The sequence below is a fragment of the Zea mays genome, chromosome 7 (assembly GCF_902167145.1).
Source record: "Zea mays cultivar B73 chromosome 7, Zm-B73-REFERENCE-NAM-5.0, whole genome shotgun sequence".
In the NCBI taxonomy this organism is placed as follows: domain Eukaryota; kingdom Viridiplantae; phylum Streptophyta; class Magnoliopsida; order Poales; family Poaceae; genus Zea; species Zea mays.
In genome coordinates this window covers 179195219-179219568 of record NC_050102.1, presented here as the reverse complement: position 1 = coordinate 179219568, position 24350 = coordinate 179195219, and the positions used below count along the sequence as shown (strand labels likewise).

General features: G+C 42.4%; 1 protein-coding gene across 7 annotated transcripts; it reads left to right on the top strand.

Annotated features, from left to right (window-relative positions):
* The first annotated feature begins 3005 nt into the window (after positions 1-3005).
* On the top strand, positions 3006-24271 carry LOC100382790 (transformation/transcription domain-associated protein). 7 transcript variants are annotated; one of them, XM_020541495.3, is made up of 38 exons: positions 3006-3353; positions 3719-4446; positions 4517-4645; positions 4740-4825; positions 5565-5673; positions 6193-6288; positions 6480-6542; positions 6624-6683; positions 6965-7033; positions 7430-7511; positions 7612-7664; positions 7771-7833; positions 7908-9137; positions 10090-11079; positions 11158-11493; positions 11911-12169; positions 12909-13131; positions 13723-14095; positions 14304-14453; positions 14539-14760; positions 14846-15067; positions 15157-15649; positions 15746-15813; positions 16508-16771; positions 16886-17242; positions 17530-17933; positions 18005-18434; positions 18551-19852; positions 19933-20193; positions 20274-20564; positions 20656-20824; positions 20885-21126; positions 21537-21968; positions 22110-22388; positions 22510-22912; positions 22992-23140; positions 23446-23652; positions 23965-24271. In XM_020541495.3, the coding sequence occupies exons 1-38, from the start codon at positions 3290-3292 to the stop codon at positions 24082-24084; spliced, it is 11478 nt and encodes a 3825-aa protein (XP_020397084.1). In that variant the 5' UTR covers positions 3006-3289; the 3' UTR covers positions 24085-24271. The 7 variants fall into 7 exon arrangements, with proteins under 7 accessions (XP_020397084.1, XP_020397085.1, XP_020397083.1 ...); XM_020541496.3 differs by having other exon boundaries at positions 20873-21126; positions 22624-22912; XM_020541494.3 differs by having other exon boundaries at positions 20873-21126.
* The last annotated feature ends 79 nt before the right edge of the window (positions 24272-24350 follow it).

Sequence of the window (24350 nt, the reverse complement as noted above, 5' to 3'; positions counted from 1 at the left end):
ACGGAGGTACCTTTTCGTCTATCTAAAACCAATGGTACACAAGTTGACAAGCATTCTCAGATGGCATGTGCCTGTAGCTGTTGACTATCTACCTATCTATCTACCCGGGCTCGTTGTGAGGCGGGACCCAACCCTCCTCTTCACTCCACTGCTTCAACAGAAATGGATCCATCATCTGCTACCCATGAGTAATAACCATGGTTATTAAAGCGTCGTTTAAACGACGATTAAGCGTCGTTTAAGCGCCAAAACGTGATTAGGAGTTAAAACGTCCGTACGTTTTAAAAAAATCGCGTAGAACGTCCGTTTTGGACGTTTAAGCGACGTTTAAAAGTCGGAACACACGTTTTGGACGTTTTAACCGTTCTGCGGACATTCTAAATGTTTGTGGGCCTTAATGGGCCTTTACCCAACCAGCCACCAACTCAGACGCCAGCCCAGCTGCCTTGCCTGTAAGGATCACGCCCAGCCGCCAGCCAGCCGCCAGAGCCAGCCGCGGGATGCCAGACGCCGGCCGTCCTCTACCGCCGCTCTGCAGGTAAGCGGCCGGTCCCCCTCCTCCCTCCTCTGGTCCTCCCTCTTCCCTCCACCTACAGGCGCCATGGTGCCATTGCTTCAGGTCTAGGCGCCGCCGCCCAGTGCAGCAATGCTCCAGCCGTTGCCCTTGCCCCCAGCCAGTGCGCAGTGCTCCAGCCGCCAGACACCAGCCAGTGCGTAGTGCTCCAGCCAGCCGCCAGCAACCAGCCAGTGCGCAGTGAAGCAGCCACCAGCCAATTCGCAGTGCTCCAGTTGCCGCTGCCCAGTGTAGCTGCAATAGTATAAATGTATAATACAATTCTACTGTATGTGTTGCAGGAAGCCACAAGCTAGGCATTGTCTGCCATTCTACTGATTTTGGGGGCATTTAGCTAAAGTGTGGCAGTGAATTTCAATTTCAATGGCAACAAATAGCTAAAGTGTGGTTGAACTTGTGTTGTTGAACTTGATCTGTTTCTTTTTATGCTAATGCTATTTGGTTTGTGAACTCAACTTATGTATGAACTTATTCTATATTTGAAATTCTTGGTCAAGTCTGAAAAGACGTTTCAACGTTCGCTTAAACGTTTAAACGTTGAAAAGTTGGTTCATAACGTTTTAACGTTTTACCGCTTTAATAACCAGGGTAATAACGTTACGAATCTACCACTGATCCCGAGGGCAAGTATGAAAAAGAGAGTCAAGCAAGGTTGGATTCGTATGTTCCATTTGAGTAAGCCTCTGATGCCCTGCGCACATAGCTTCTTGCATGCCCGATGGCAGATCTCCCAACCTGGAGTATATTCCCGGCCCCGTAGCTTAGCTTAAGATCTTCGTATTTCAAGTCCAAATTAATATCTGTCTGCATTAGCTGCAGGAGATTCCAGTTGCCAAGTGGTCATCATCAGAGAGCTCTGACAGAGGGCTGATTGTGGCGTGGAACAATCCAAGCAGTGCTTTACATGTTGGAGTTCTGCCTTCTTTTCTGTATGGAAGAGGAGCACAGAATTGGTGGCTGGCTCACAAGGTTCTGTCGTCTGAGATGAGGCTTTTCTTTGATGCAAGCAGTTTGGTTCTTGGACTGTATCCTGAGAGCATTAGCTCCATGCAGCATGTCATGGCCTCGAGTAAGAATGGCAGGTTACCTTCTGTATCCTAGGAGTACGACGTCAATCACCATCTTGCTGCGGTTGATGGCTCGTATTGCTGTCGATCACCAGCGAGACACTTTCCTATGCTGCAGAGTGGTAAAGCAATCTGAAGATTATATGCTCAGCAAAGTTGACACACTCGTATCATCAGATTTCTTCATTAGTAAACATTGTGGAGAAAATGAGAAGCACAAAACCTATGAGGCCACCCATTTCATTGTCTATACGATTCTGAAGTATTCTATTGAAAGCTTGTGTACTCAGCGTCTAGAAAGGAAGAAACGAGGGTCTAGCTGTACATTACTTGCAACTACGGTGATCCCTTGGTCCTTATACCGCTCAACGAATAGTTCGATGGTGTCACCAAGCAACTGTACGCTCAATTAGAACAAAAGGGATCGAGTATGGAAGTCGGGGTGACACCCACCTGGCTTGGGGAAGTCAGGGATTTGGGGGTCGGCGGACGCAATCGGTACCGCCACCACCGCCTGCCCTCGCCTCTCCCAGGTGACACGCACGCTCATTGGAGACACAACGCTGATGCGGGGGCGAAAAGGCGGTGCGGACACGGAGAGACGCGTGGCCTTACTCGACGGCGAGCTGCTTGTTCTTCTTCTGCTGTGCCGAGCCCGCCGAGTGGCGAAGCAGATGAGAGCAGATCCAGATCTCCGCCTGCCCACAAACGTGGGGACGCAAACCTAGATAGCCATCGTCGATGGCTCTCCGGGCGTGCGCGGCGACGAGAAGGGTGGGGAGCAGACGATGGTGTAGGGATTTGGGGGTTGGGGCGTGGCGAGGGACGCGGAGGCGGCTGTTACGACGGGGAGACACGAGAGCGAGGGAAGCGCAGAAGCATGATGTGTCCTCGACGCGCTCGCGCCGACACAGAGGAGCCAGGCTTGGTCGTCAGCGTCGGTCTTGAGCAGGCCTGGCACCACCACTGTCGCTTTGCCTGGGGGCCAAAGCCGTGCAGGAGCACCAGGACGCTAGGACCTCTTGGGCAGCCCATTATTGTCGGAGGCAGGGCGTGCCGCGTGGGGCAGAGGTGGTCGAAGACAACGACTAGGGTTCTGTTGGAGGAGTGTAGAGCGAGATTGTCGCGGGGGCGGGGGGACGCGAGGTCACAGAGGCAGGACGTGCCGCGTGCGTGGAGGGGCATTGGGGCGAAGCCACGGTGAAGCATGTGGACGTCTATGTTACACCCTTATAGAGTAGTAAAGATAAAGATAATGATTTATAAGATGAAAATATTGAAATAAGAATAGGAAGTAAGAATTTGGAATCAGAGAATTTGGAAGAGGGAATGGTTCGAGACCGGTCCTTGTATAACCAGAGGCCCATCGCCCTCGTCTTCCTCCAAGTCCGTCCCCGTCTCTACCCCCACCCCAAACCCTCGGCTCGCGAGCGCGAGGGAGACCCCTTCCTCCGAGTCCATAACACGGGGTTGCCATTCGCGTCGGGGGAAACGAGCCCGCGCCTCCTGCCCCTGCACTCTTACGGTCCTACCTCCAGCCATCCGCTCCTCCGCCCAGCTCGCGGAGTCTTCCCAGCGCCGATCTTCAAAACCCTAAGCTCTGGCGCGGTAAGGTTGGAGCCGGACGCGCACGGGCGGGGCGCCCGCCATGGCGCCCATCAACAGCGGCAACATGGAGCAGCACTCGCAGCGGCTCCTCGAGCCCGACCTCCGTACGTCCTGTGATCCTGTCCCCTGTCCCGACTTCCTTTCCCATTGCGTTTGTTTTGTTCTCGGTGTAGCTTCGCAGGTAAATTCCCGACTACTGATTTCCTTCCCATGGGTGCTGTGTGTGTGGGTGGGGGGGGGGGGGGTGAGCTTTTGAGAATTTTCTGTCGTTTGATTTAAAGGACATTAGATGCCTCTTGCTGTTTCCTCTTGTCACTATCACTCCGGCACTTTGTTTTGTGAATTTTGCTTAAACATAAGTCTTGTCTATGTTGTCTTGCAAAACAATCGCGCACAATCTTCGCTTCAAACCATAATGCTTTATCTATCTAAATGGCCTGATCTGATCGTTTCCTCTAATACTCTGCAGCTGTGCAAGTCCGACTGCAGCTTGCCATGGAAGTTCGGGACAGCCTGGAGATGACGCACACTCCAGACTACCTCAACTTTCTTCGCTGCTATTTCAGAGCCTTCTCAGCAATTCTCACCGCTTACACCAAGCCACAGGCCACAGAGAATGCTGAGCACAAGCTACGGAATGTTGTGATCGAGATACTCAACCGCCTTCCACACAGCGAGGTGCTCAGACCATTTGTGCAGGATCTGCTCAAGCTTTCTCTCCGTGTGTTGACACAGGACAACGAGGACAATGCTCTCCTTGCCATCCGAATTGTGTTTGACCTCCTCCGTAACTTCCGCCCTACTGTCGAGGCGGAGGTGCAGCCATTTCTTGACTTTGTGGTTAACATATACCATAAATTTCCCACAACCGTTAGCTACTTCTTCGATAATCCCAACACAAGTGCCAGTATGGCTGCCTCCATGCCCATGCAGCATTTGGACCCCACTGCCGATGCCTCAGTCATGATGCAAGTGCCTGGTGGTGGTCAACTCAACCCAAGCGCACGTTCCTTCAAGATAGTCACAGAGAGCCCTCTTGTTGTGATGTTTCTCTTCCAGTTGTATGCAAAGCTTGTGCAGACAAATATCCCGCACTTGTTGCCACTCATGGTGGCGGCCATCTCTATCAAGGGTCCCGACAAGGTGCCGCCACACCTTAAGACACCCTTCAACGATTTAAAGGGTGCACAGGTCAAGGTCGGTCTTCAGATTTTGTTTTTAGTTGCTTTTCTTTTAGTTCATGATGTATTGATGATTTTTCTTGCAGACCTTGTCATTTCTGACGTACCTCCTGAAGAGCAATGCAGATTACATAAAGTCATATGAGGAAAGCATATGCAAGAGCATTGTGAACTTGCTTGTTACGTGTCCTCCTGATTCTGTCTCCATCAGAAAGGCAAGATACGACCTGGTGCTTTCTTGAAATCATTTAACTATATGACCATTACTTTGAAAATGCTAATATCCTTATCTCTTACACTGGATTTCAGGAGCTATTGGTTGGTCTGAAACAAGTTCTCAACACCGAGTACAAGCGAGGGCTGTTCCCCTTGATTGACACACTTCTTGATGAAAGGTAAACCAATTTTCTTTTTCCATCAATTCCGTGATCCAACTTTTCTAGTTTGTTTTCAAATGTGCTATTTCTGGGATCTCATTCAGATTAAGTTTGATATGGCCACATCTTGATTTCCTGATACTATGTACTTGCTTTGTAATGTGTAACTGGTAAACTGATTAACTTTCCAAAGTGCTTCATTTTGACCTATGATCAACTCATTTAATCTATTTTCCCCTTCTTTTCGTTGGTGTTTTGCTATTTTTAGTTACTTTTGGTAGGCTGAATAATCCTACGATAAAGAATGCCTGTAAAAGTTAATAAGATTTTCTCCATTGACCTAACGGGTATTGCAAAGATGAACAGCACATGCTAATGAACCAGGTCTACTTTTCTGCCTGAAATATGAGGAGTCTAATTTTCACCATCAAGGCATCAACAATAAAATAGCTTCAAATAACTGCCCATACTTAAAACCACTCATGTGACAATTCAAGGGGAGTAAATGAACTTGTTTAAAAACACAACCTTTCCTGATTTGTATCTATTCGAAATCAATCGGTTTTAGTTGTACTTTTCAGGAACTTACTATGGAATTGTAATTAGCAAAAGACTTCATCCCTTCACGATGTCTTGTCGTTTTCTTATGACAGTTTTGTATTGTTTCCCTTTACTATTCTTGTAGCATTTATTGTTCTACATGTATTAACTCTTAGAGTTTCTAGTCATGCTTGACACCTTACTTTTGGCGTGTCAGGGTTCTGATTGGCACAGGTCGAGTTTGCATCGAAACTTTAAGACCTCTTGCTTACACCCTTCTTGCTGAATTGGTGCATTATGTTCGAGAAGATATTTCTCTTCCACAGGTTGAACTCGCCTCTTGTATCATTTATATTGCTTACAGATTTGGGTTAGCATTCTATTTGTTAAAATTGCATGTACAGCTGTCACTTTTGTGCCCCCTTCCCCTCCCCATAATTATACCCAAACACATCCTTTGGGAATTTTAGGATAGATGCATCACTTAACGGACCTTGGCAAGCGAAGCTGTTATCTGATTTCTTCATTGCAGACACCAGACCATATCCAAACAGTATTATGGATGAGACATGCATTAGGCATTGGATTTATTAGTAAAGCTAGGTGGCTTGCCAGATCTCTGCCTGGTGTTGAGCTACTATATAACTTTCATGGATATGATATGAGCTACTATATGACTTCAATACATGTGGTATTACACGACTATTTAGTCACTTCAATGATACTGTGATCCTTAGTAGATAAATCTCTCTTTAAAGGCTTACATAGTTCCACTTATCAGTATTATTTATGCCTTGGTGTTGATCATGTTGCTGCTGAACTAATGTAAGTTCAACTTATTGCAGTTGTCACGGATCATCTATTTGTTCTCTCGGAATATGCATGATTCTTCTTTGACCCTTATAATTCATACAACATCTGCCCGCTTGATGCTGAACCTGGTATATTTGATATTCTGAAATTTTTTATTAGTGAAAGTAGGATTATTACATTTTGGTGCAGTTTATGATTCTGAACTTTTCCTTCTCTAATATGTATGAGTATAAAAATCATCAAATTTATATCTATAAAATAAGGTGGTAGTGTAGTGTTACCTAAATCAGTACTAGTAAGTCACTACCTTTTGCTTTAGGTTGAGCCCATATATCAAAAAGGTGTTGACCAGCAAAGCATGGACGAAGCACGAGTTTTATTGGTAAGAAGTAACTTTCATAATAGAATGCAAGTAATTTTTCTTTTTTCCTAATCAACTATACTTATTACTTGAAATGATCAGGGGCGCATATTGGATGCATTCGTTGGGAAGTTTAGGACCCTGAAGCGAACAATCCCTCAGGTATACAACATGTTTTGTGATACTTTCGGTTGATTAGGTTTTAAAACGTGTTCCTAATTTATTAGCTGATGACATGCAAACTTGGGCACTTGCGTTAGATGCTGCTACACCGCAGAATATAATTTAAAAAATTAATGTTTGAAAGAAATGGGGATTGAAAACATATAGAGAAAATATACTGTTACATTGCAACATGTCGTGTGATTCTATACAGAAACATCAGTGTTATCTCCTTGTGTTTTCTTGCTGATATGGTCTACCTTACTCCTCTCACTCTATAGTTGCTTGAAGAAGGTGAGGAAGGGAAGGAACAACCGAATCTGAGAATGAAGCTTGAAGTCCCATTACAGGTATGCTATGTGAATGTCTCTTGGAGGTAGCATGCAGCAATACCATTCTTTTTTGGCTGACTGCACTCCTCTTTCCTGAGAAAATCACAAATTTATGCTTTATTTGATTTTTTTGGCCATATAGCTGTCTAGCTCAAATTTCTCAAGATAAAAAGACACAGCAACTTATAAATATCAATAGCCTTGGCCGGTTATGAAAACCATAACTAATCTCTTAGTCATGGGCAGATAGATAATTTATTTAAGCTTTGCTTGTTAACAAAATGTGAGAGGGCTTAGTCGCGTTGTACTTATAAAATAAATGGATTTTTTCCTGAGATAGGTTAAGTCTGATACAAATTGAAGTTGTTTATGACTGATGATTTGATGGCCTTATTTTTTTGGTGAACTTTGCAGACTGTGCTGAATTTGCAGCAACCTTTGGAGTATACTAAGGAAATCAACGATTACAAAAGTCTGATAAAGACTCTTGCTGTCGGTATGTATTAGTTGTTGTAAATTATTGCTCTGTTCCTTGTCTTTCAGCATCTCATTTCAGTTATTGTTTAAACTGCTATTTCATACTGACCTCATACAAGGAATGAAGACAATAATATGGAGCATAACCCATGCTCACTGGCCACGCCCCCAGGTATTATAAACCTCCCAAATGCGTGGATATCTTTTGGTGATTGTGATATTATACTTGAGATCTAATTAACCCTTTGATGCTGACATTTCTATTATGTGGTGAACAGCAACAAAATCAACAGTCTTCCAATTTGTCACTTCAACACTTCAGGGGGCTGAGGGAGGATGAGGTCCACCACCTTAAAACTTTCTTCCTCTTTATTTGGCTGAACTGTTACTAATCATTTTTAATTGTCTATTCTAGGTGCGGAAGACATCTGGTGTTCTGAAGTCTGGCGTTCACTGTCTGGCTCTTTTTAAGGAAAAAGACGATGATAGGGAAATTCTGCAATCATTTTCGCAGATGCTGGCTATAATGGAAGCTCGTGATATTATGGATATGTTCTCCTTTTGCATGTCTGACCTCTTTGATTCTATGATAACCAACAACCAGCTATTGCACATATTTTCAACCCTTTTGCAAGCTCCCAAGGTTCTGCGGCCTTTCACAGATGTATTAATTAATTTCCTTGTTAGCTCAAAGCTTGAAGCCCTGAAGCAGCCAGATTCACCTGCTGCAAAGCTTGTTTTGCAACTTTTCCGGTTCTTGTTCATTGCTGCAGCTAAAGCTCCAGAAAGCTGTGAACGCACACTTCAGCCACACGTGCCGGTTATAATGGAAGTCTGCATGAGGAGTGCCACTGAAGTTGAGAAACCCCTAGGTTACATGCACCTTCTTCGAAACATGTTTCGTGCATTGAACAGTGCTAAATTTGATTCATTGATGCGTGATCTTATACCATCTCTGCAACCCTGCCTCAATATGTTACTCTCCATGCTTGATGGTCCGATAAGTGAAGATATGCGGGACTTGATTTTGGAGCTTTGCCTGATTTTACCTGCCCGCTTGAGTTCTTTATTGCCCCACATACCTCGTCTAATGAAACCTCTTGTTCTTGCTCTAAAAGGTAGTGATGACCTTGTGAGCTTAGCTCTACGTACACTTGAGTTCTGGATTGATAGTCTGAATCCTGACTTTTTGGAACCTAGCATGGCAAATTTAATGTCAGAAGTCATTCTTGCTTTATGGTCTCATTTAAGGCCTCCTCCATACACATGGGGCACAAAGTCTTTGGAACTTTTAGGGAAGCTGGGGGGACGAAATAGGCGATTTTTGCGGGAGCCTCTTGCACTTGAATCCAAGGAAAATCCGGAGCATGGATTACGTTTAGTTCTGACTTTTGAGCCTGCGACACCTTTTTTGGTTCCTCTGGACAGATGCATACACCAAGCTGTTGGTGCAGTTATGCAAGGCAATGGCTTGGAAGCATTCTACAGGAAGAAGGCTCTTCAATTCATTCGGGTGTGCCTCGATTCTTTGTTAAATCTGAGGGAAAATGTACCTGGCGAGGGTGTGAGCCCTGGTGTTCTCGGTACATTGCTAATCTCTAACCTGGATCCCTCAAGACGTCGGAATGATGCTTCAGATATGAAGGTTGGTAGAAGTGATTGATAATTAATGTTCTTTATACATTGCTTTTACTGTAGTTTACTAACTCCTATTAGAAGTTGGAAGCTTGCACTAGCTCATTTTTTAATTTTTTACTGTTAACATAAAGTTAGTATGTTAAAGTGTCATATTATATTGGAGACTCTGCCAATGTCGAAATTTATGATTGGGCAAAGTAGCAATTTTCTGTCCATGCCTCTGTTTTCTTTTGGCATTTTACCCTTGGATCATGATTGCTTGATTTACATTTCATGTTATTTGTTGTCATCAATCTAAAGTGAACTTAGTGTTTTGACTTACATGTAGATGAATTGTTATGAGCGCTGCACTGTAGGCCATAGGGTACAATATCATCGACTGCCAAGCAGTTGAGTGTAAGCATGCCAACTTACATCACTTTAATCAACATAGTATGATAGTAAATTCTTCCATTAAAAGATAAAAACAGTAGAACAATGTATATTATGGTCGATATAATTCTAGCCTGATGATTGTTGCCAAATTAATGTAAAACCAAAGAAAATTTCCGTTCTTCTGATTATAGTTGAGACGGTGGTGTATCTGTACTACTAGAATTGGATCTCTGTATTGTTAGTTATTACCAGGTACCAAATGCTAACAGCCCATTCGTGGAGTTTTTGGTGGCTTGGTTGCAATTTCTGGAATGTCCTTGTAACTATCTGCATGTATTGTGAGTTGCAACAGTAGCATTGCTAGATCATTGTTACTCAATAAAACGATATAAATGATTGCCGCGATCGGTGATGTTTAGATGTCTTTTAATAAACCATCACATATTACCTAGTTTTTAGTTATTCTTGTCTGAGCAAACAGCAAAATGAATTCATAGATTGTTGAACTTATAGTTTCTTTCTGGTGTTCTTGTGCTTTAGTTATCTTATCAACACCATGCTTGTTTTCTTTGGTTTATTTGTAGGGAGATTTAGGTGTGAAGACAAAAACACAACTACTGGCTGAAAAATCTGTTTTCAAGACTCTTCTTGTAGCTATCATTGCAGCTAATGCTGACACCAGTCTTCATGATGAGAAGGATGATTATGTTGTCGATATATGCCGGCATTTTGCTATGCTTTTCCATGTTGACTCACCATCCTCCAGCCAATCTGGATTTATGCATCCTATTGGTTCTTCACTCCCATCTATCATCATGGGATCAAGATCAAGATGCAACACTTCATCTAATCTCCGGGAGCTGGACCCTTTAATATTTTTGGATGCTTTAGTTGAAGTGCTATCCAGCGAAAATCGTCAACATGCAAAAGCTGCCCTATCTGCTTTGAATATTTTTGCCGAGACATTAATCTTTCTTGCACGGATGAAACACACTGGTATGCTAAGGGGAGGTCCTAGCACCCCCATGCTAGTCTCTAGTCCATCTTTAAATCCAGTATATTCACCTCCCCCAAGTGTGCGGGTTGCTGTATTTGAGGAATTGTTACCTCGGTTATTGCATTGTTGCTACAGTAGCACATGGCAAGCTCAGATGGGTGGTGTAATGGGTCTCGGGGCATTGGTCGGTAAAGTGTCTGTGGATACCCTATGCATTTTTCAGGTCAGAGTCGTGCGTGGTCTTCTTTTTGTTCTTAAGAGGTTACCAGTGCATGCAAACAAAGAGCAGGAGGAGACAAATCATGTCCTAACACAAGTACTTAGAGTAGTAAACAACGCAGATGAAGCAAACAGTGAACCTCGACGGCAAAGTTTTCAGGGAGTTGTTGAATTCCTTGCACAGGAGTTGTTTAACCCAAACGCTTCAATGGTTGTGAGAAAGAACGTGCAGGCTTGCTTATCACTGCTTGCAAGCAGAACTGGCAGTGAGGTTTCTGAATTGCTTGAGCCTCTCTATTTGCCATTGCTTCAGCCTCTGATTTCACGACCTCTTCGTTCGAAGAATATTGAGCAACAGGTGCCTTAGATTTTTTAGTGCTGAATCCCTCAAACTCGAAATCCTTATCATTACTGATTTTTCTCTCTTTTATGACAGGTGGGCACCGTTACTGCTTTGAACTTCTGTCTTGCACTCAGACCACCCCTTCTAAAACTATCTCCTGAACTTGTCAATTTTTTGCAAGAAGCACTACAAATTGCCGAGGCTGATGAAACTATATGGGTCACTAGGATGATGAATGCGAAAGTAGTTCTCACATGGAACAAACTCAGAACCGCATGCATTGAACTACTCTGTACTGCAATGGCATGGGGAGATCTAAAAGCTCAAAATCATACTGAATTGCGAGCAAAGATTATTTCAATGTTTTTCAAATCTCTAACATGCAGAACAACAGAGATTGTCAATGTTGCTAAGGAGGGACTTCGTCAGGTACTCTTATGTCTGTACCTCTTTGTATATTGACATGAAAATTCAATTGCTTTATTATGAGAAAGTAATGGAGATTGGGAGGAATAGTAGATTAATTGATGAGGAGATGATACATGTACATATATAGGGGAGGAAGACGAAAGGCTAAAGGAAACCTCCTACGTCTAGGGGACCCGGCAGGATATGATATGATCCTGCAGGATCAGATCACCTCCATATCTATCTCTAATCAATACTACCATAATCAACATTACCATATAGAGCTGGCCTGCCATCAATCAGGCACTAGCCATATATACAGCCAGACACTAGCCATATTCAGCAATCTGTCTAACACTATCTTTTTACTTGGTTTCTATACTTTGTTCTCACTATTCCGATCTTCTCATGTTCTAATTGATAACTTCATTTATGTAGGTGGTTCAACAGCAAAGGATGCCAAAGGATCTTCTACAGAGCAGCTTAAGGCCCATTCTAGTAAACTTAGCAAACACAAAGAGCCTTAGCATGCCATTGCTACAAGGATTGGCTCGCCTGCTTGAATTACTGTCAAATTGGTTTAATGTCACTTTGGGTGCCAAGCTATTGGATCACTTGAAAAAATGGCTGGAGCCAGAAAAGCTTGTCCAGACTCAAAAATCTTGGAAGGCTGGAGATGAACCAAAAATAGCAGCAGGTCTGCATTTCTTATCTTGCTTTGCTGGCTTTACTTTTTTCATCAACATGAGTCTCAAAATAAATGTGCATACCTGGAGCAAGTTATATGTTGGATTACTTATTTAGGGCTGATTTGGTGATCAGAGAATTGGAGGGAATCCATGGGGGAGGAATTTGAATAGCAAGGGGATTCCTCCATGGATGCCCTCCATTTCCTTGGTCACCAAACCAGCCCTTATGGTTATCGAATTACACTAGATTTGTGGAGTAGATGATTCTGGTCGGCTTTTAGAAACATAATTATTAAAAAAATACCAATCTCGTAACAAGATTGAAGTTGACCTCTTCTTTTCTTGTATGTGCGAAAGGGCCTTTAGCCGAGTTGGCTAGGTGGTCTGAGTAGCACTCCTCAGGTCCTAGGTTCGCCTCCCCGTGGGAGCGAATTTCAGGCCGTGGTTAAAAAAATCCCCTCGTCTGTCCCACGCCAAAGCACAGGTCTAAGGCTCAACCCCAGTCGCAGTCATTCTCACATGGGCTTCGATGCTGCTGCGTATGGGTGGGACAAGGGTTCGGGGGGTTTTATCGACCTGTGTGAGAAGGTCTTCTTCTTAATACAATACTTGGCGGGGGCTGTCTTATCCCCCGCATGTCGAGTTTTTTTGTTGTATGTGACCTTCTCTTGTAACTAATCTTGTCCCGTGTGCTCGAGTTGGAGTTATTCTTATCTATTGTCTGATTGTACTTCCTTTCTTGGGCAGCTATGATCGAGCTGTTTCACCTTCTTCCCCCGGCAGCAAGCAAATTCTTGGATGACCTTGTTACCTTGGTAATTGATCTGGAAAGGGCACTTCCTGAAGATCAGTTTTACAGTGAGATCAACAGTCCATACCGTGCTCCACTGGCAAAATTTTTGAATCGTTATGTTCTGGAGGCTGTTGACTATTTTCTTGCTCGATTAAGCCATCCAAAGTATTTCAGGAGGTAAACATTTGGCAAATTCAAGTTGTCTTTTGACATTGCACATATGTTCTTCAGTGTAGTCATATTTACCTGAAAACACTTCCGTATATGGTTCATTAAGTGCCACATACTGGTTATTTTTATGTCTGTGTGAACATTCTTTTGCTAAATGCTTTAGTTTTTCCCTGTTTGTTGATGGCTTGATGCCATACCAAACTTGACAAGTTCAATGGTTTGAGCTGTCCTAATTCCAAAGATTTTTTGGGGTATACAGCCTGCATTTATTTTGACACGCACCCTGTTGCTACTGTTTTTCTTTGCTATAGTGCTTATTTCTTGTTTTCCTTGTTCAATTTTTAGTTTGAATGATGATTGATAAACAATTTGAATGGTTGTTGCATAGCATTAAATTGTCAATCTGATTTGTATTGTGTGTTCTCATTCTCATTCTTGGGTTGTGTGTACTATAAGAAAAAACATCACCTTACTGTTCTGGTGTACATACATTTTATTTAACTAAGTGAATAGCCTTTTGTTTTGTAGAAGATATAATCTCTGAGATGCACTACCTAATCTCTGGAAATTGTTTCGTATTATTTCTTGAAAATTCAGGTTTATGTACATAATCTGCTCGGATACTGGGGACCTAAGGGATGCACTTGCAAGGTCACCTCAGAAAATACTTGCAAGTGCCTTTTCTCAGTTTTACTCTCAAAGTGAAGCATCTGCTGCTCAATTATCTTCTGTAAAGGATGAAGCCCTTACTGGGGCTGTATCTGAGAGTATTACTGTACAATCTTCATCAAACATGGTTACTACTTCTGAGAGTTACTTTAATGGATTAGAGCTTGTCTCAGCCCTTGTGAAATTGATGCCAGAGTGGCTCCGTAACAACCGGGTTGTCTTTGACACCTTGCTACTTGCTTGGAAATCACCTGCAAGACTTGCGAGGTTGCAGAACGAGCAGGATTTGAGTTTACCCCAGGTAGCCATCAAAATTGCTATAACAGTTTGTACAGTGCTCATGTATGGAGTCTGACATATCGGACTTATACTTTACTAATTTAATGCTAATACCTATTGTTTCTCATGGAACTTTAGTGCTTTCATGCCAATATCTGCACTAGATTCTTTCAACACTGTATTTGGCAGCATTGAACTGTTTTTGGGTAATGATCTTGTTTTCTTAACAGGTGATGGAAAGCAAGAGGCTGATCAAATGCTTCCTGAATTACTTAAGACACGATCGAACTGAAGTTGGTGCACTCTTTGATATGTTATCAGTATTCTTGTACCGCAGTCGTATAGATTATAGCTTTCTTAAGGAATTTTATGTCATAGAGGTAATGCCATTTCTTGTTTCTAATTCATGAGGATCTTTGTGTGTATTTATTGACTGCTTGTCTCATCTTTACATGTTCATTTTAGGTTGCTGAAGGATACTCCCCGAATTTGAAGAAAACTATCCTTAATCATTTTCTGAACATTTTCCAGTCAAAACAATATGGACAAGATCATTTAGTTGTTACCATGCAGATTCTTATACTTCCAATGCTAGCTCATTCATTTCAAAATGGACAAAGTTGGGAAGTTGTTGATCCTACTATAATTAAAACTATTGTTGAGAAGCTTCTTGATCCTCCAGAAGAGGTAACGATATGAATCCTGTCTGCAACCAAATTACCTTCACTCATAGCACATGGATGATGAATATTCATTTTCTTCATTTCTCTAGGTCAGCGCTGAATACGACGAACCATTGAGGATAGAACTTCTTCAGCTAGCTACATTACTTTTGAAGTATCTACAGACTGATCTTGTTCACCATCGAAAGGAACTCATAAAGTTTGGTTGGAATCATCTCAAGCGTGAAGATAACTCGAGCAAACAGTGGGCCTTTGTGAATGTTTGTCATTTCTTAGAGGCCTATCAAGCTCCTGAAAAGATTATTTTACAGGTATTGTGGCATAAATTTTTCTTACATTCATGTTGTATCCTTTTCATTTTCTTATATCCAGCTGAAGGTGTGCCATATCATTTTCCCAGGTCTTCATTGCTCTGCTACGGACATGCCAACCAGAAAACAAGCTGTTGGTGAAGCAAGCTCTCGATATCCTCATGCCTGCCCTACCTAGGAGACTTCCTCCTGAAAAAAATGATAGCCGCATGCCGATATGGATCAGATACACCAAGAAAGTTCTCGTAGAGGAAGGGCATTCAATTCCAAATATGATTCACATATTCCAGCTTATTGTTCGCCATGCGGACCTCTTCTATAGTTGCAGAGCCCACTTTGTTCCTCAGATGGTCAACTCTCTTAGTCGCCTTGGATTACCATACAACACAACAGCGGAAAATAGAAGGCTTGCAATTGAACTTGCTGGGTTGGTAGTGGCATGGGAAAGACAGAGACAAAGTGAGATGAAAGTGGCGCAGGAAAGTGAGAGCCAGAATCAATTAGGTGACATGCTTAATCCTTCTGTTATTGGTGGTGATCCAAAACGCTCCTCTGATGTTCCGTCGTTTGCTGATGATTTGAGTAAGAGAGTGAAAGTTGAGCCTGGTTTGCAACCTCTTTGTGTAATGTCGCCGGGTGGGGCATCTATACCTAATATTGAAACACCTGGATCTTCAGGTCTACCTGATGAGGAGTATAAACCTAATGCAGCAATGGAGGAGATGATCATTACCTTCCTAATTAGGGTGATTATCGTTTACCTTTTGTCCTGTAAATACATGCTGAACTGCATCAGTAGATTCTGCCTTTTAAGCATCTAGCTGAGAGGGATCCTTTAGTTGTGTGTTACGATGCTTGCTTGCTTTTGTGGTATATGCGATATATTCCAAACTTCTGGTTGGGACATTTTGCAAAAGGGCCTCTAGCTAAGTTGGTTAGGTGGTCTGAGTAGCACTTCTCAGGTCCTGAGTTCGACTCCCCGTGGGAGCGAATTTCAGGATGTGGTTAAAAAAATCCCCTCGTCTGCCCCACGCTAAAGCACAAGTGTATGGTTTGGTCCTGGTTGTTTCTCACATGGGCTACGGTGCCACTGTGAATGAGTGAGGTAGGGGTTCGCGGGTTTTCTCGACCTTCGTGAGAAGGTCTTCTTCTTAATATAATGCGCAGGAGTTGTCTTCCCCTCCCCCCCCCCCCCCCCCCCCCCCCCCCCCCCCGAAGGTCGAGTTTTGGTTGGGACATTTTGGCATATTTCATTAGGGATGAAGACATTTGTGTTCAATTGTCCATCAGTCTCATCTGAGTATTGGTCACATAGTGGTGTCATGAAGCTACTATGTTCCACAATCAGCATATGCACAGTTGTAGTTTTAGCATTAAAATTGTTTTTGTTTCTTGCATAGGAGTTGCATATATTAACAAATTTGTTCATTTGAAGAACAGGTATCACTTGTGATTGAGCCTAAGGATAAGGAATCTAGCTCAATGTACAAGCAAGCTCTTGATCTACTGACTCAAGCTCTGGAAGTCTGGCCAAATGCCAATGTTAAATTCAATTATCTGGAGAAATTACTTGGGAATCTGTCACCCACTCCTCAGTCCAAGGACCCTGCATCAGCCCTCGCACAAGGACTTGATGTTATGAACAAAGTCTTGGAGAAACAACCCCGTCTCTTCATCCGAAATAACATCAATCATATTTCTCAAGTAAGTTACTCCAGATTGTTCTTGTTCTCTCGACATGTTCTTTGTTGCAATTAATGTTTCACTGATCAGGACATTCTCATGCTTTGCTTTTGTTTTATGGGTCATTTTGGTTAGATACTGGAACCTTGCTTTGGCAACAAAATGCTGGATGCTGGAAAGTCACTTTGTTCCTTGCTCAAGATGGTGTTCAGTGCTTTTCCTCTTGAAGCAGCAACAACGCCACAAGATATAAAGTTGTTGCATCAAAGGGTTCAAGAACTCATTCACAAGAATCTTGCTGCTGTTACAACTCAGCAGATAGCACTTGAGCTCAACAATGCTCACTCAATCATTAGCTTTTCATTGTTTGTCCTCAATGCACTTGCAGAAGTACAGAAGAATTTCATTGACCCGTTCATTGGCTTGCTTTTCCGTGTTCTGCAACGTCTTGCACGTGACATGGGGTCTTCTGCTGGCAGCCATATCCGACAAGTATGTTACATATATTGATGTCTACGCGCAAACCAATCTGGAGTTCTCTTATATCACACTTACATTTTTTTTTTGCAAAGCCTTTAGCTAACCTGAATACTATTGATTGCTTTTAGTTATTGAACACTTATTAGCTAATCTGAATACTATATTACTATCTATTAGTTCTTTTTTGCCTCTTTTACACGAAGATGTCCCTGAAGTTTTGTTTTAATCATGTCTATAAGAGTATAAGCTCTGTGCTCTGTTACCATTTCAAGGTGCCATTGACTTTTTGATAATTGCAGGGACAGAGGCCTGAACTGGATTCATCAGTTAACTCACGGTCTACCATAGATTCTACTGTCATATCTAACATGAAGACTGTCTTAAAACTTATAAGTGAGAGGGTGATGTCCTCTTCTGACCACAGAAAATCTATGGGCCAAATACTTCAAGCTCTTCTTTCAGAGAAAGGCACTGATTCCAGCATTCTTCTGTGCATGCTAGACATGATAAAAACTTGGATTGAGGAAGATTGTAGGCTTGCTTCATCAACTGGTTCTGTTAGTTCACTTAACCCAAAGGAAATAATAACTTATCTTCATAAGTTATCATTAGTTGACAGAAAAAGCTTTCCTCCAGCTGCACAAGAAGAATGGGATGCAAAATACTTGCAGCTTCTTTATTCACTGTGTGCAGATTCAACCAAGTAAGGATATCTCTACAAAGCAAGCCTTTTTGCCTTCTGTGATTTTTTCTTTAATCTTCCTGTTCCTGCAGGTATCCGTTGTCTTTTCGGCAAGAATTTTTCCATAAGATTGAGAGACAGTATATGCTTGGACTTAGAGCTAAAGATCCAGAAATGAGGAAGCGATTCTTCAAGCTTTACCATGATACAGTGGGAAAAACATTATTTTCTAGATTGCAATTTATAATACAGTTACAGGACTGGGAAGCTGTGAGTGATGTTTTCTGGTTGAAGCAAGGTCTTGATCTCGTTTTGGCAATATTAGTAGAAAATGAACCAATTACACTTGCAGCAAATTCTGCTCGAGTACCAACGCTTATGATAGCTGGGCCTGTTCCAGATCGCATCACCATGCCACAGCAGGTTCCTGATGCTCAGGAAAGCATGGATGGTACAACACTATCGTTTGACTCTCTTGCTGCAAGGCATGCTCAGTTCTTAAATGACGCGAACAAGCTTGTGGTAATTTCTTGTGCTCTGATCTATGTGGTGCCCACAATACCTGTGTGGCTGCATATTGTACATTTTAAATATTTTTAGTTAGGTCAGGTCTGAATGTTTGTTCTGAAATCATGTAGGTGGCAGATATCATGGCTCCATTGAAGGAACTTGCATTTGCTGATCCCAATGTTGCATATCATTTGTGGGTGCTTGTTTTCCCAATTGTTTGGGTCACCTTACATAAAGAGGAACAAGTTGCCCTAGCTAAGCCAATAATCGCGCTTCTATCGAAAGATTACCACAAGAGGCAGCAGGGCTGCAGACCTAACGTTGCTCAGGCACTTCTTGAGGGTCTTCATTTGAGCCATCCCCAACCACGCATGCCTAGTGAGCTTATCAAATATATTGGAAAAACTTGCAATGTGTGGTATATTGCAATTGCATTACTCGAGAGTCATATAGTGCATATGAATGAGGCCAAGTGCTCCGAGTCATTGGCTGAGTTATACAGACTTCTTAATGAAGACGACATGAGGTGTGGATTATGGAAGAGAAAATCAATCACTGCAGAAACAAGGGCTGGTCTTTCACTTGCCCAGCATGGTTACTGGCAACAAGCACAAAATCTATTTTACCAGGCTATGATTAAAGCTACTCAGGGAACATACAATAATACCGTCCCAAAGGCTGAAATGTGCCTTTGGGAGGAACAGTGGTTGTCCTGTGCGTCTCATTTAGGTCAGTGGGAAGTCTTAGCTGATTATGGAAAAGGGGTGGAGAATCATGAAATTCTTTTAGACTGTCTTTGGAAGGTTCCTGACTGGGCATATATGAAGGATAATGTAATTTCCAAAGCTCAGGTAGAAGAGACACCAAAGTTACGCCTGATTCAAGCATTTTTTACTCTCCATGACAAAGGTACTAATGGTGTTAGTGAAGCAGAGAACCTCATCACCAAAGGTGTTGAGCTCGCACTAGAACAGTGGTGGCAGTTGCCTGAAATGTCTGTACAGCCACGAATGCCTCTGCTGCAGCAGTTTCAGCAGTTGGTTGAAGTAAAAGAATCATCCAAAATACTGCTTGACATCGCAAATGGTAACAAACCAGCTTCAGCAAGCTCTGGTACCAATTCCAACCAAAATAACTCATTTGCTGATCTCAAGGATATTCTTGAAACTTGGAGACTTCGTACACCCAATGAATGGGATCATATGACTGTTTGGTATGATCTGCTCCAATGGAGGAATGAGATGTACAATTCAGTAATAGATGCATTCAAGGACTTTGGTCAAACAAATCCTCAACTTCATCATCTTGGCTACCGAGACAAGGCTTGGAATGTGAATAAGCTCGCTCACATAGCTCGCAAGCAAGGTCTTCCTGAAGTTTGTGTAACTATACTTGATAAGATGTATGGTCATGCTACTATGGAAGTTCAGGTCTGTCTCTACCATCGTCACGATAGTACTTCTTGCAGTATCTCCTTATTTGATCACTTCACTATCTGCTCTGGTTGCAGGAAGCATTTGTGAAGATATGTGAACAAGCTAAGGCTTACTTAGAAATGAAAGGAGAACTAGTCAGTGGTCTTAACTTAATCAATAATACCAATTTAGAATTTTTCCCTGTGAAGAACAAAGCAGAAATATTTCGTCTGAGAGGTGATTTTCTGTTAAAAATGAACGAATGCGAGACTGCAAATCAGTCTTATTCAAATGCCATAACTCTTTTTAAGCATTTGCCCAAAGGATGGATTAGCTGGGGAAATTACTGTGATATGGTACGATCCTTTATGTTGTCAATAGTAACCATTCAAATTTCCACATTTGTTGACCTTAAGTTTGATTGTTCTCTTTGCAGGTTTTTAAAGAAACAAAAGATGAGGTTTGGCTTGAGTATGCAGTCAGTTGTTTTTTCCAGGGCATCAAATATGGAGTTTCAAACTCAAGGAGCCATCTAGCTCGAATTCTCTACCTTCTTAGCTTTGATGGACAAAATGAACCTGTTGGAAGAGCTTTGGATAAATATCTTGAGCAGCTGCCTCACTGGGTTTGGCTTTCATGGATACCTCAGTTGTTGTTGTCGTTACAGAGAAGTGAAGCCCAACACTGTAAATTGGTTTTGATGAAGATAGCTCAAGTTTACCCGCAGGTATAATCATTGTCAGCTGTGTTATTTGTATTTCTTGTAAAGTAGCATATTCCCTTTTTTGCATGTACATATCTGACACATGCTTTTACAGGCATTGTATTATTGGCTTCGTACATACTTGATGGAACGCCGTGATGTTGCTACTAAAACTGAAATAGGAAGAAACATGTTGGCTCAGCAGCGCATGCAGCAAGCTATGATGGCAAACAATGCGGCCAATAACTTACCTGACGGAAGTGCAAGGGCATCTAATCATGCAGGTAGTAACATGACTTCTGACAACCAGTCTCATCAAGCCTCCCAATCAGTTGGTGCTGCAGGTTCTCATGATGGTGGTAATGTCCAAGGACAAGATCCGGAACGATCTACCCCTGAAGGTGGCACAAATACCAGCCATGATCAAGGTCAACAGAGTTCTACAGGTGCTGAGGGCTCACAAGTTCCGCTTAGACGTAATAGCGGACATGGGTGGGTAACTTCTGCAGCAAGTGCATTTGATGCTGCAAAAGACATAATGGAAGCTCTTAGAAGCAAACATACTAATCTAGCCAATGAGCTTGAGGTAGGAAATAATGGCATATTATATTCTCTGCATTCATGTTAATGAGGATAATTGGACAAGCATTAGTTTATTTATTTTGCTTCATTTTTTGTTTTCTTTTACGGTATTAGGCTGGATGTTTGGTAATTACTGAATTTGAAGGCTGATTTGTTTGCCTGTCTAGAAAAACAAACATAACAGAGTGGATAAGATTCTTAGAGTACAAGCTATTTGTCTTAGTTTAGCAAAACAATGAAGCATTTAGAAACGTCAGATGGTGATGAATGGTCAATTTATAGAATAACCAATCTAGAAAAACAGAAAGTGATGATTACTCTACTCGTGATTATAGAAGCTCATGAATTTTGCAAGAACAGTTTCATTAGATGCGCTGATTGGTGGTTATCTAATGTGGTTTATTTCTGGTCCAGCTTTTACTGTCAGAAATTGGATCACGGTTTGTTACTCTGCCTGAGGAAAGACTTCTAGCTGTGGTTAATGCTCTGCTTCATCGCTGCTACAAATATCCAACTGCAACCACTGGCGAGGTTCCACAGTCTCTCAAGAAGGAACTCTCTGGTGTATGTAGAGCTTGCTTCTCACAAGATGCTGTTAACAAGCATGTTGATTTTGTGAAGGAGTACAAGCAAGATTTTGAACGTGATCTTGACCCAGAGAGCGCTACTACTTTTCCTGCAACCCTTGCTGAACTTACGGAGAGATTGAAACACTGGAAGAACATTCTTCAGAGTAATGTAGAGGATCGGTTCCCAGCAGTATTAAAACTGGAGGAAGAAAGTAAAACACTTCGGGATTTTCATGTTGTTGATATTGAACTCCCAGGGCAGTACTTCACAGATCAGGTTGGTTTCATTTTTACTCTAGCAGTAAACATATCACTTGCAGGCAGTGCATAATCAAATGGATGCTTCAGTACATTGTTTTTGAAGTAACTTTGTTCTATTATGGAAAAATGTTGGTCTTAAACTATCTATTTGCTTTAGGAAATCGCACCGGACCACACTGTTAAGTTGGACAGAGTTGGACCTGACATTCCAATTGTCCGGAGGCATGGCAGTAGCTTTCGACGGTTGACACTCATTGGTTCTGATGGTTCACAGCGCCATTTTATTGTTCAGACATCACTGACTCCGAATGCTCGGAGTGATGAAAGGATGCTGCAGCTATTCCGTGTGCTAAATAAAATGTTTGACAAACACAAAGAATCTAGGCGGCGGCATCTGGCTATCCATACTCCAATAATTATTCCTGTTTGGTCTCAGGTGAAATATTCTTTTCCTCCCTTCTCTTACGTAGGACTGCAACAATAATTTATTATTGTGAACTTATTTGCTTCCAAGTACCTAGTACATGGAGTTCTTGGCATGACACATTTTTTTTTAGGTTCGGATGGTTGAGGATGATTTAATGTATAGCACTTTTCTTGAGGTGTATGAAATTAATTGTGCACGGCATAATAGAGAAGCTGACTCGCCTATTACAATTTTCAAAGAGCAGCTTAATCAAGCCGTTTCAGGGCAGCTCTCTCCTGAAGCAATTGTGGAGCTACGTCTGCAAGCATACAATGAGATTACAAAAAATATTGTTAATGATAATATTTTCTCCCAATATATGCACAAGATTCTGCCAACTGGCAACTACCTGTGGACCTTCAAGAAACAATTTGCAATCCAAGTGGCTCTCTCCTGCTTCATGTCGTATATGCTGCAGATTGGCGGCAGGGCTCCTAACAAAATTCTATTTGCTAAAAATACTGGGAAGATCTTCCAGACTGACTTCCATCCAGGTATTATTCATGACAGTAATTGATATATCTGAATTCACCCCAAGGAAGTTTCTGATTGTTCATTTATTCCTTTGTATAGCTTATGATCCAAATGGGATGATTGAGTTCAACGAGCTTGTTCCATTTAGGCTGACACGCAACTTGCAAGCTTTCTTCTCGAATTTTGGTGTTGAAGGTCTCATTGTGTCTGCCATGTGCTCTGCTGCCCAGTCAGTGGTTTCTCCTAAAGTGAGCATTCACACTCAGCATGCATTTACATTTGGACATCAATAAATGGTTATTGTACGGTAGGCCACGAGCGTGAATAAGAAATTATTTACCATGCTTTCATGGGAGAGGCAGCGTATGCCACTGAATGGTTTCCTTGTCTCACTTTTGGGCCTCCACTGACCTTGTGAATGCATGAACAGGTTCCTATTCCAGTGTCATATAAGGAATTTATCCCTACTTGTGGTTGTAGTTGACCTTGCATGAGTTTCTGTTGATGCCCCCCACCCCCACCCCCCTGATTGGATTGTTTTCTTGTGTTTCAGCAAAGCCAGCACATTTGGCATCATTTGGCTATGTTTTTCCGAGATGAACTGTTATCTTGGTCGTGGAGGCGGCCTCTGGGCATTCCATCAGTCCCTGTCGCTGCTGGAATGATCAACCCATCAGATTTCCAACAGAAGGTGGTAAACAATGTGGAGCATGTCATCAGTCGTATCAAGTCAATATCGCCACATTGTCTGGCTGAGGAGGTATGCTGTTTCTTGACTATTGATTTGTGCCCCTTTTTTCTCTGAAGGAAGTGTTTCGAGATGAGATTAATATTGTATCATTATGGTGCTTCTGATTGCCTTAGAATAAAAAAATGTTTTTGTGGGAGTATCAGTATGGATGTAGTTCTAGTTAGGTATTTGGACATATGGCTACATGGTTTTCGCATAATCTTACTGGTATCTTGGGGGCTTAGATGTTTTGCCAATGATAACCCTGAGGTGCATATCGTTTTATGTTTTATATATGCCCCATCTGATATCTGTTTGACGATTCATGTCTTGTTGTATCAGGAGGAGAATGCAACCGAGCCACCTCAGTCGGTACAAAGAGGCGTTACCGAGCTGGTGGAAGCGGCATTGTCGTCCAGGAACCTGTGCATGATGGATCCGACGTGGCACCCATGGTTCTGAAGGCATCCAGCACCTCTGTAGCCTGACCAAACTGACGGCGTGTACAGATTTTCATGTCCGGCAACGCTGGTTGAGACTAGAAAACTCGTTGCGTTATGTAGATAAAGCCAGGGTGTCATCATGTGTTCGCTGGTGTAATGGAGCAGATTAGCTTGGTAATTAATGAGACATTGCATTTCTTAACTTACTTTTAGGCAGACGGTTTCGGTTCCAATATACTCTCGACGGTAGTTCGTCGACGTCCTTGCCGAACTAACCTAGCACCT

Bases quoted from the DNA above. Each gene is read 5' to 3' on its own strand.
- LOC100382790 (NM_001362455.1), top strand. From the start codon at position 3,290: ATGGCGCCCATCAACAGCGGCAACATGGAGCAGCACTCGCAGCGGCTC. The intron at 14,761-14,845 runs GTAACGATATGA...TCATTTCTCTAG, and splicing joins TTCTTGATCCTCCAGAAGAG to GTCAGCGCTGAATACGACGA. The intron at 17,243-17,529 runs GTATGTTACATA...TGATAATTGCAG, and splicing joins CTGGCAGCCATATCCGACAA to GGACAGAGGCCTGAACTGGA.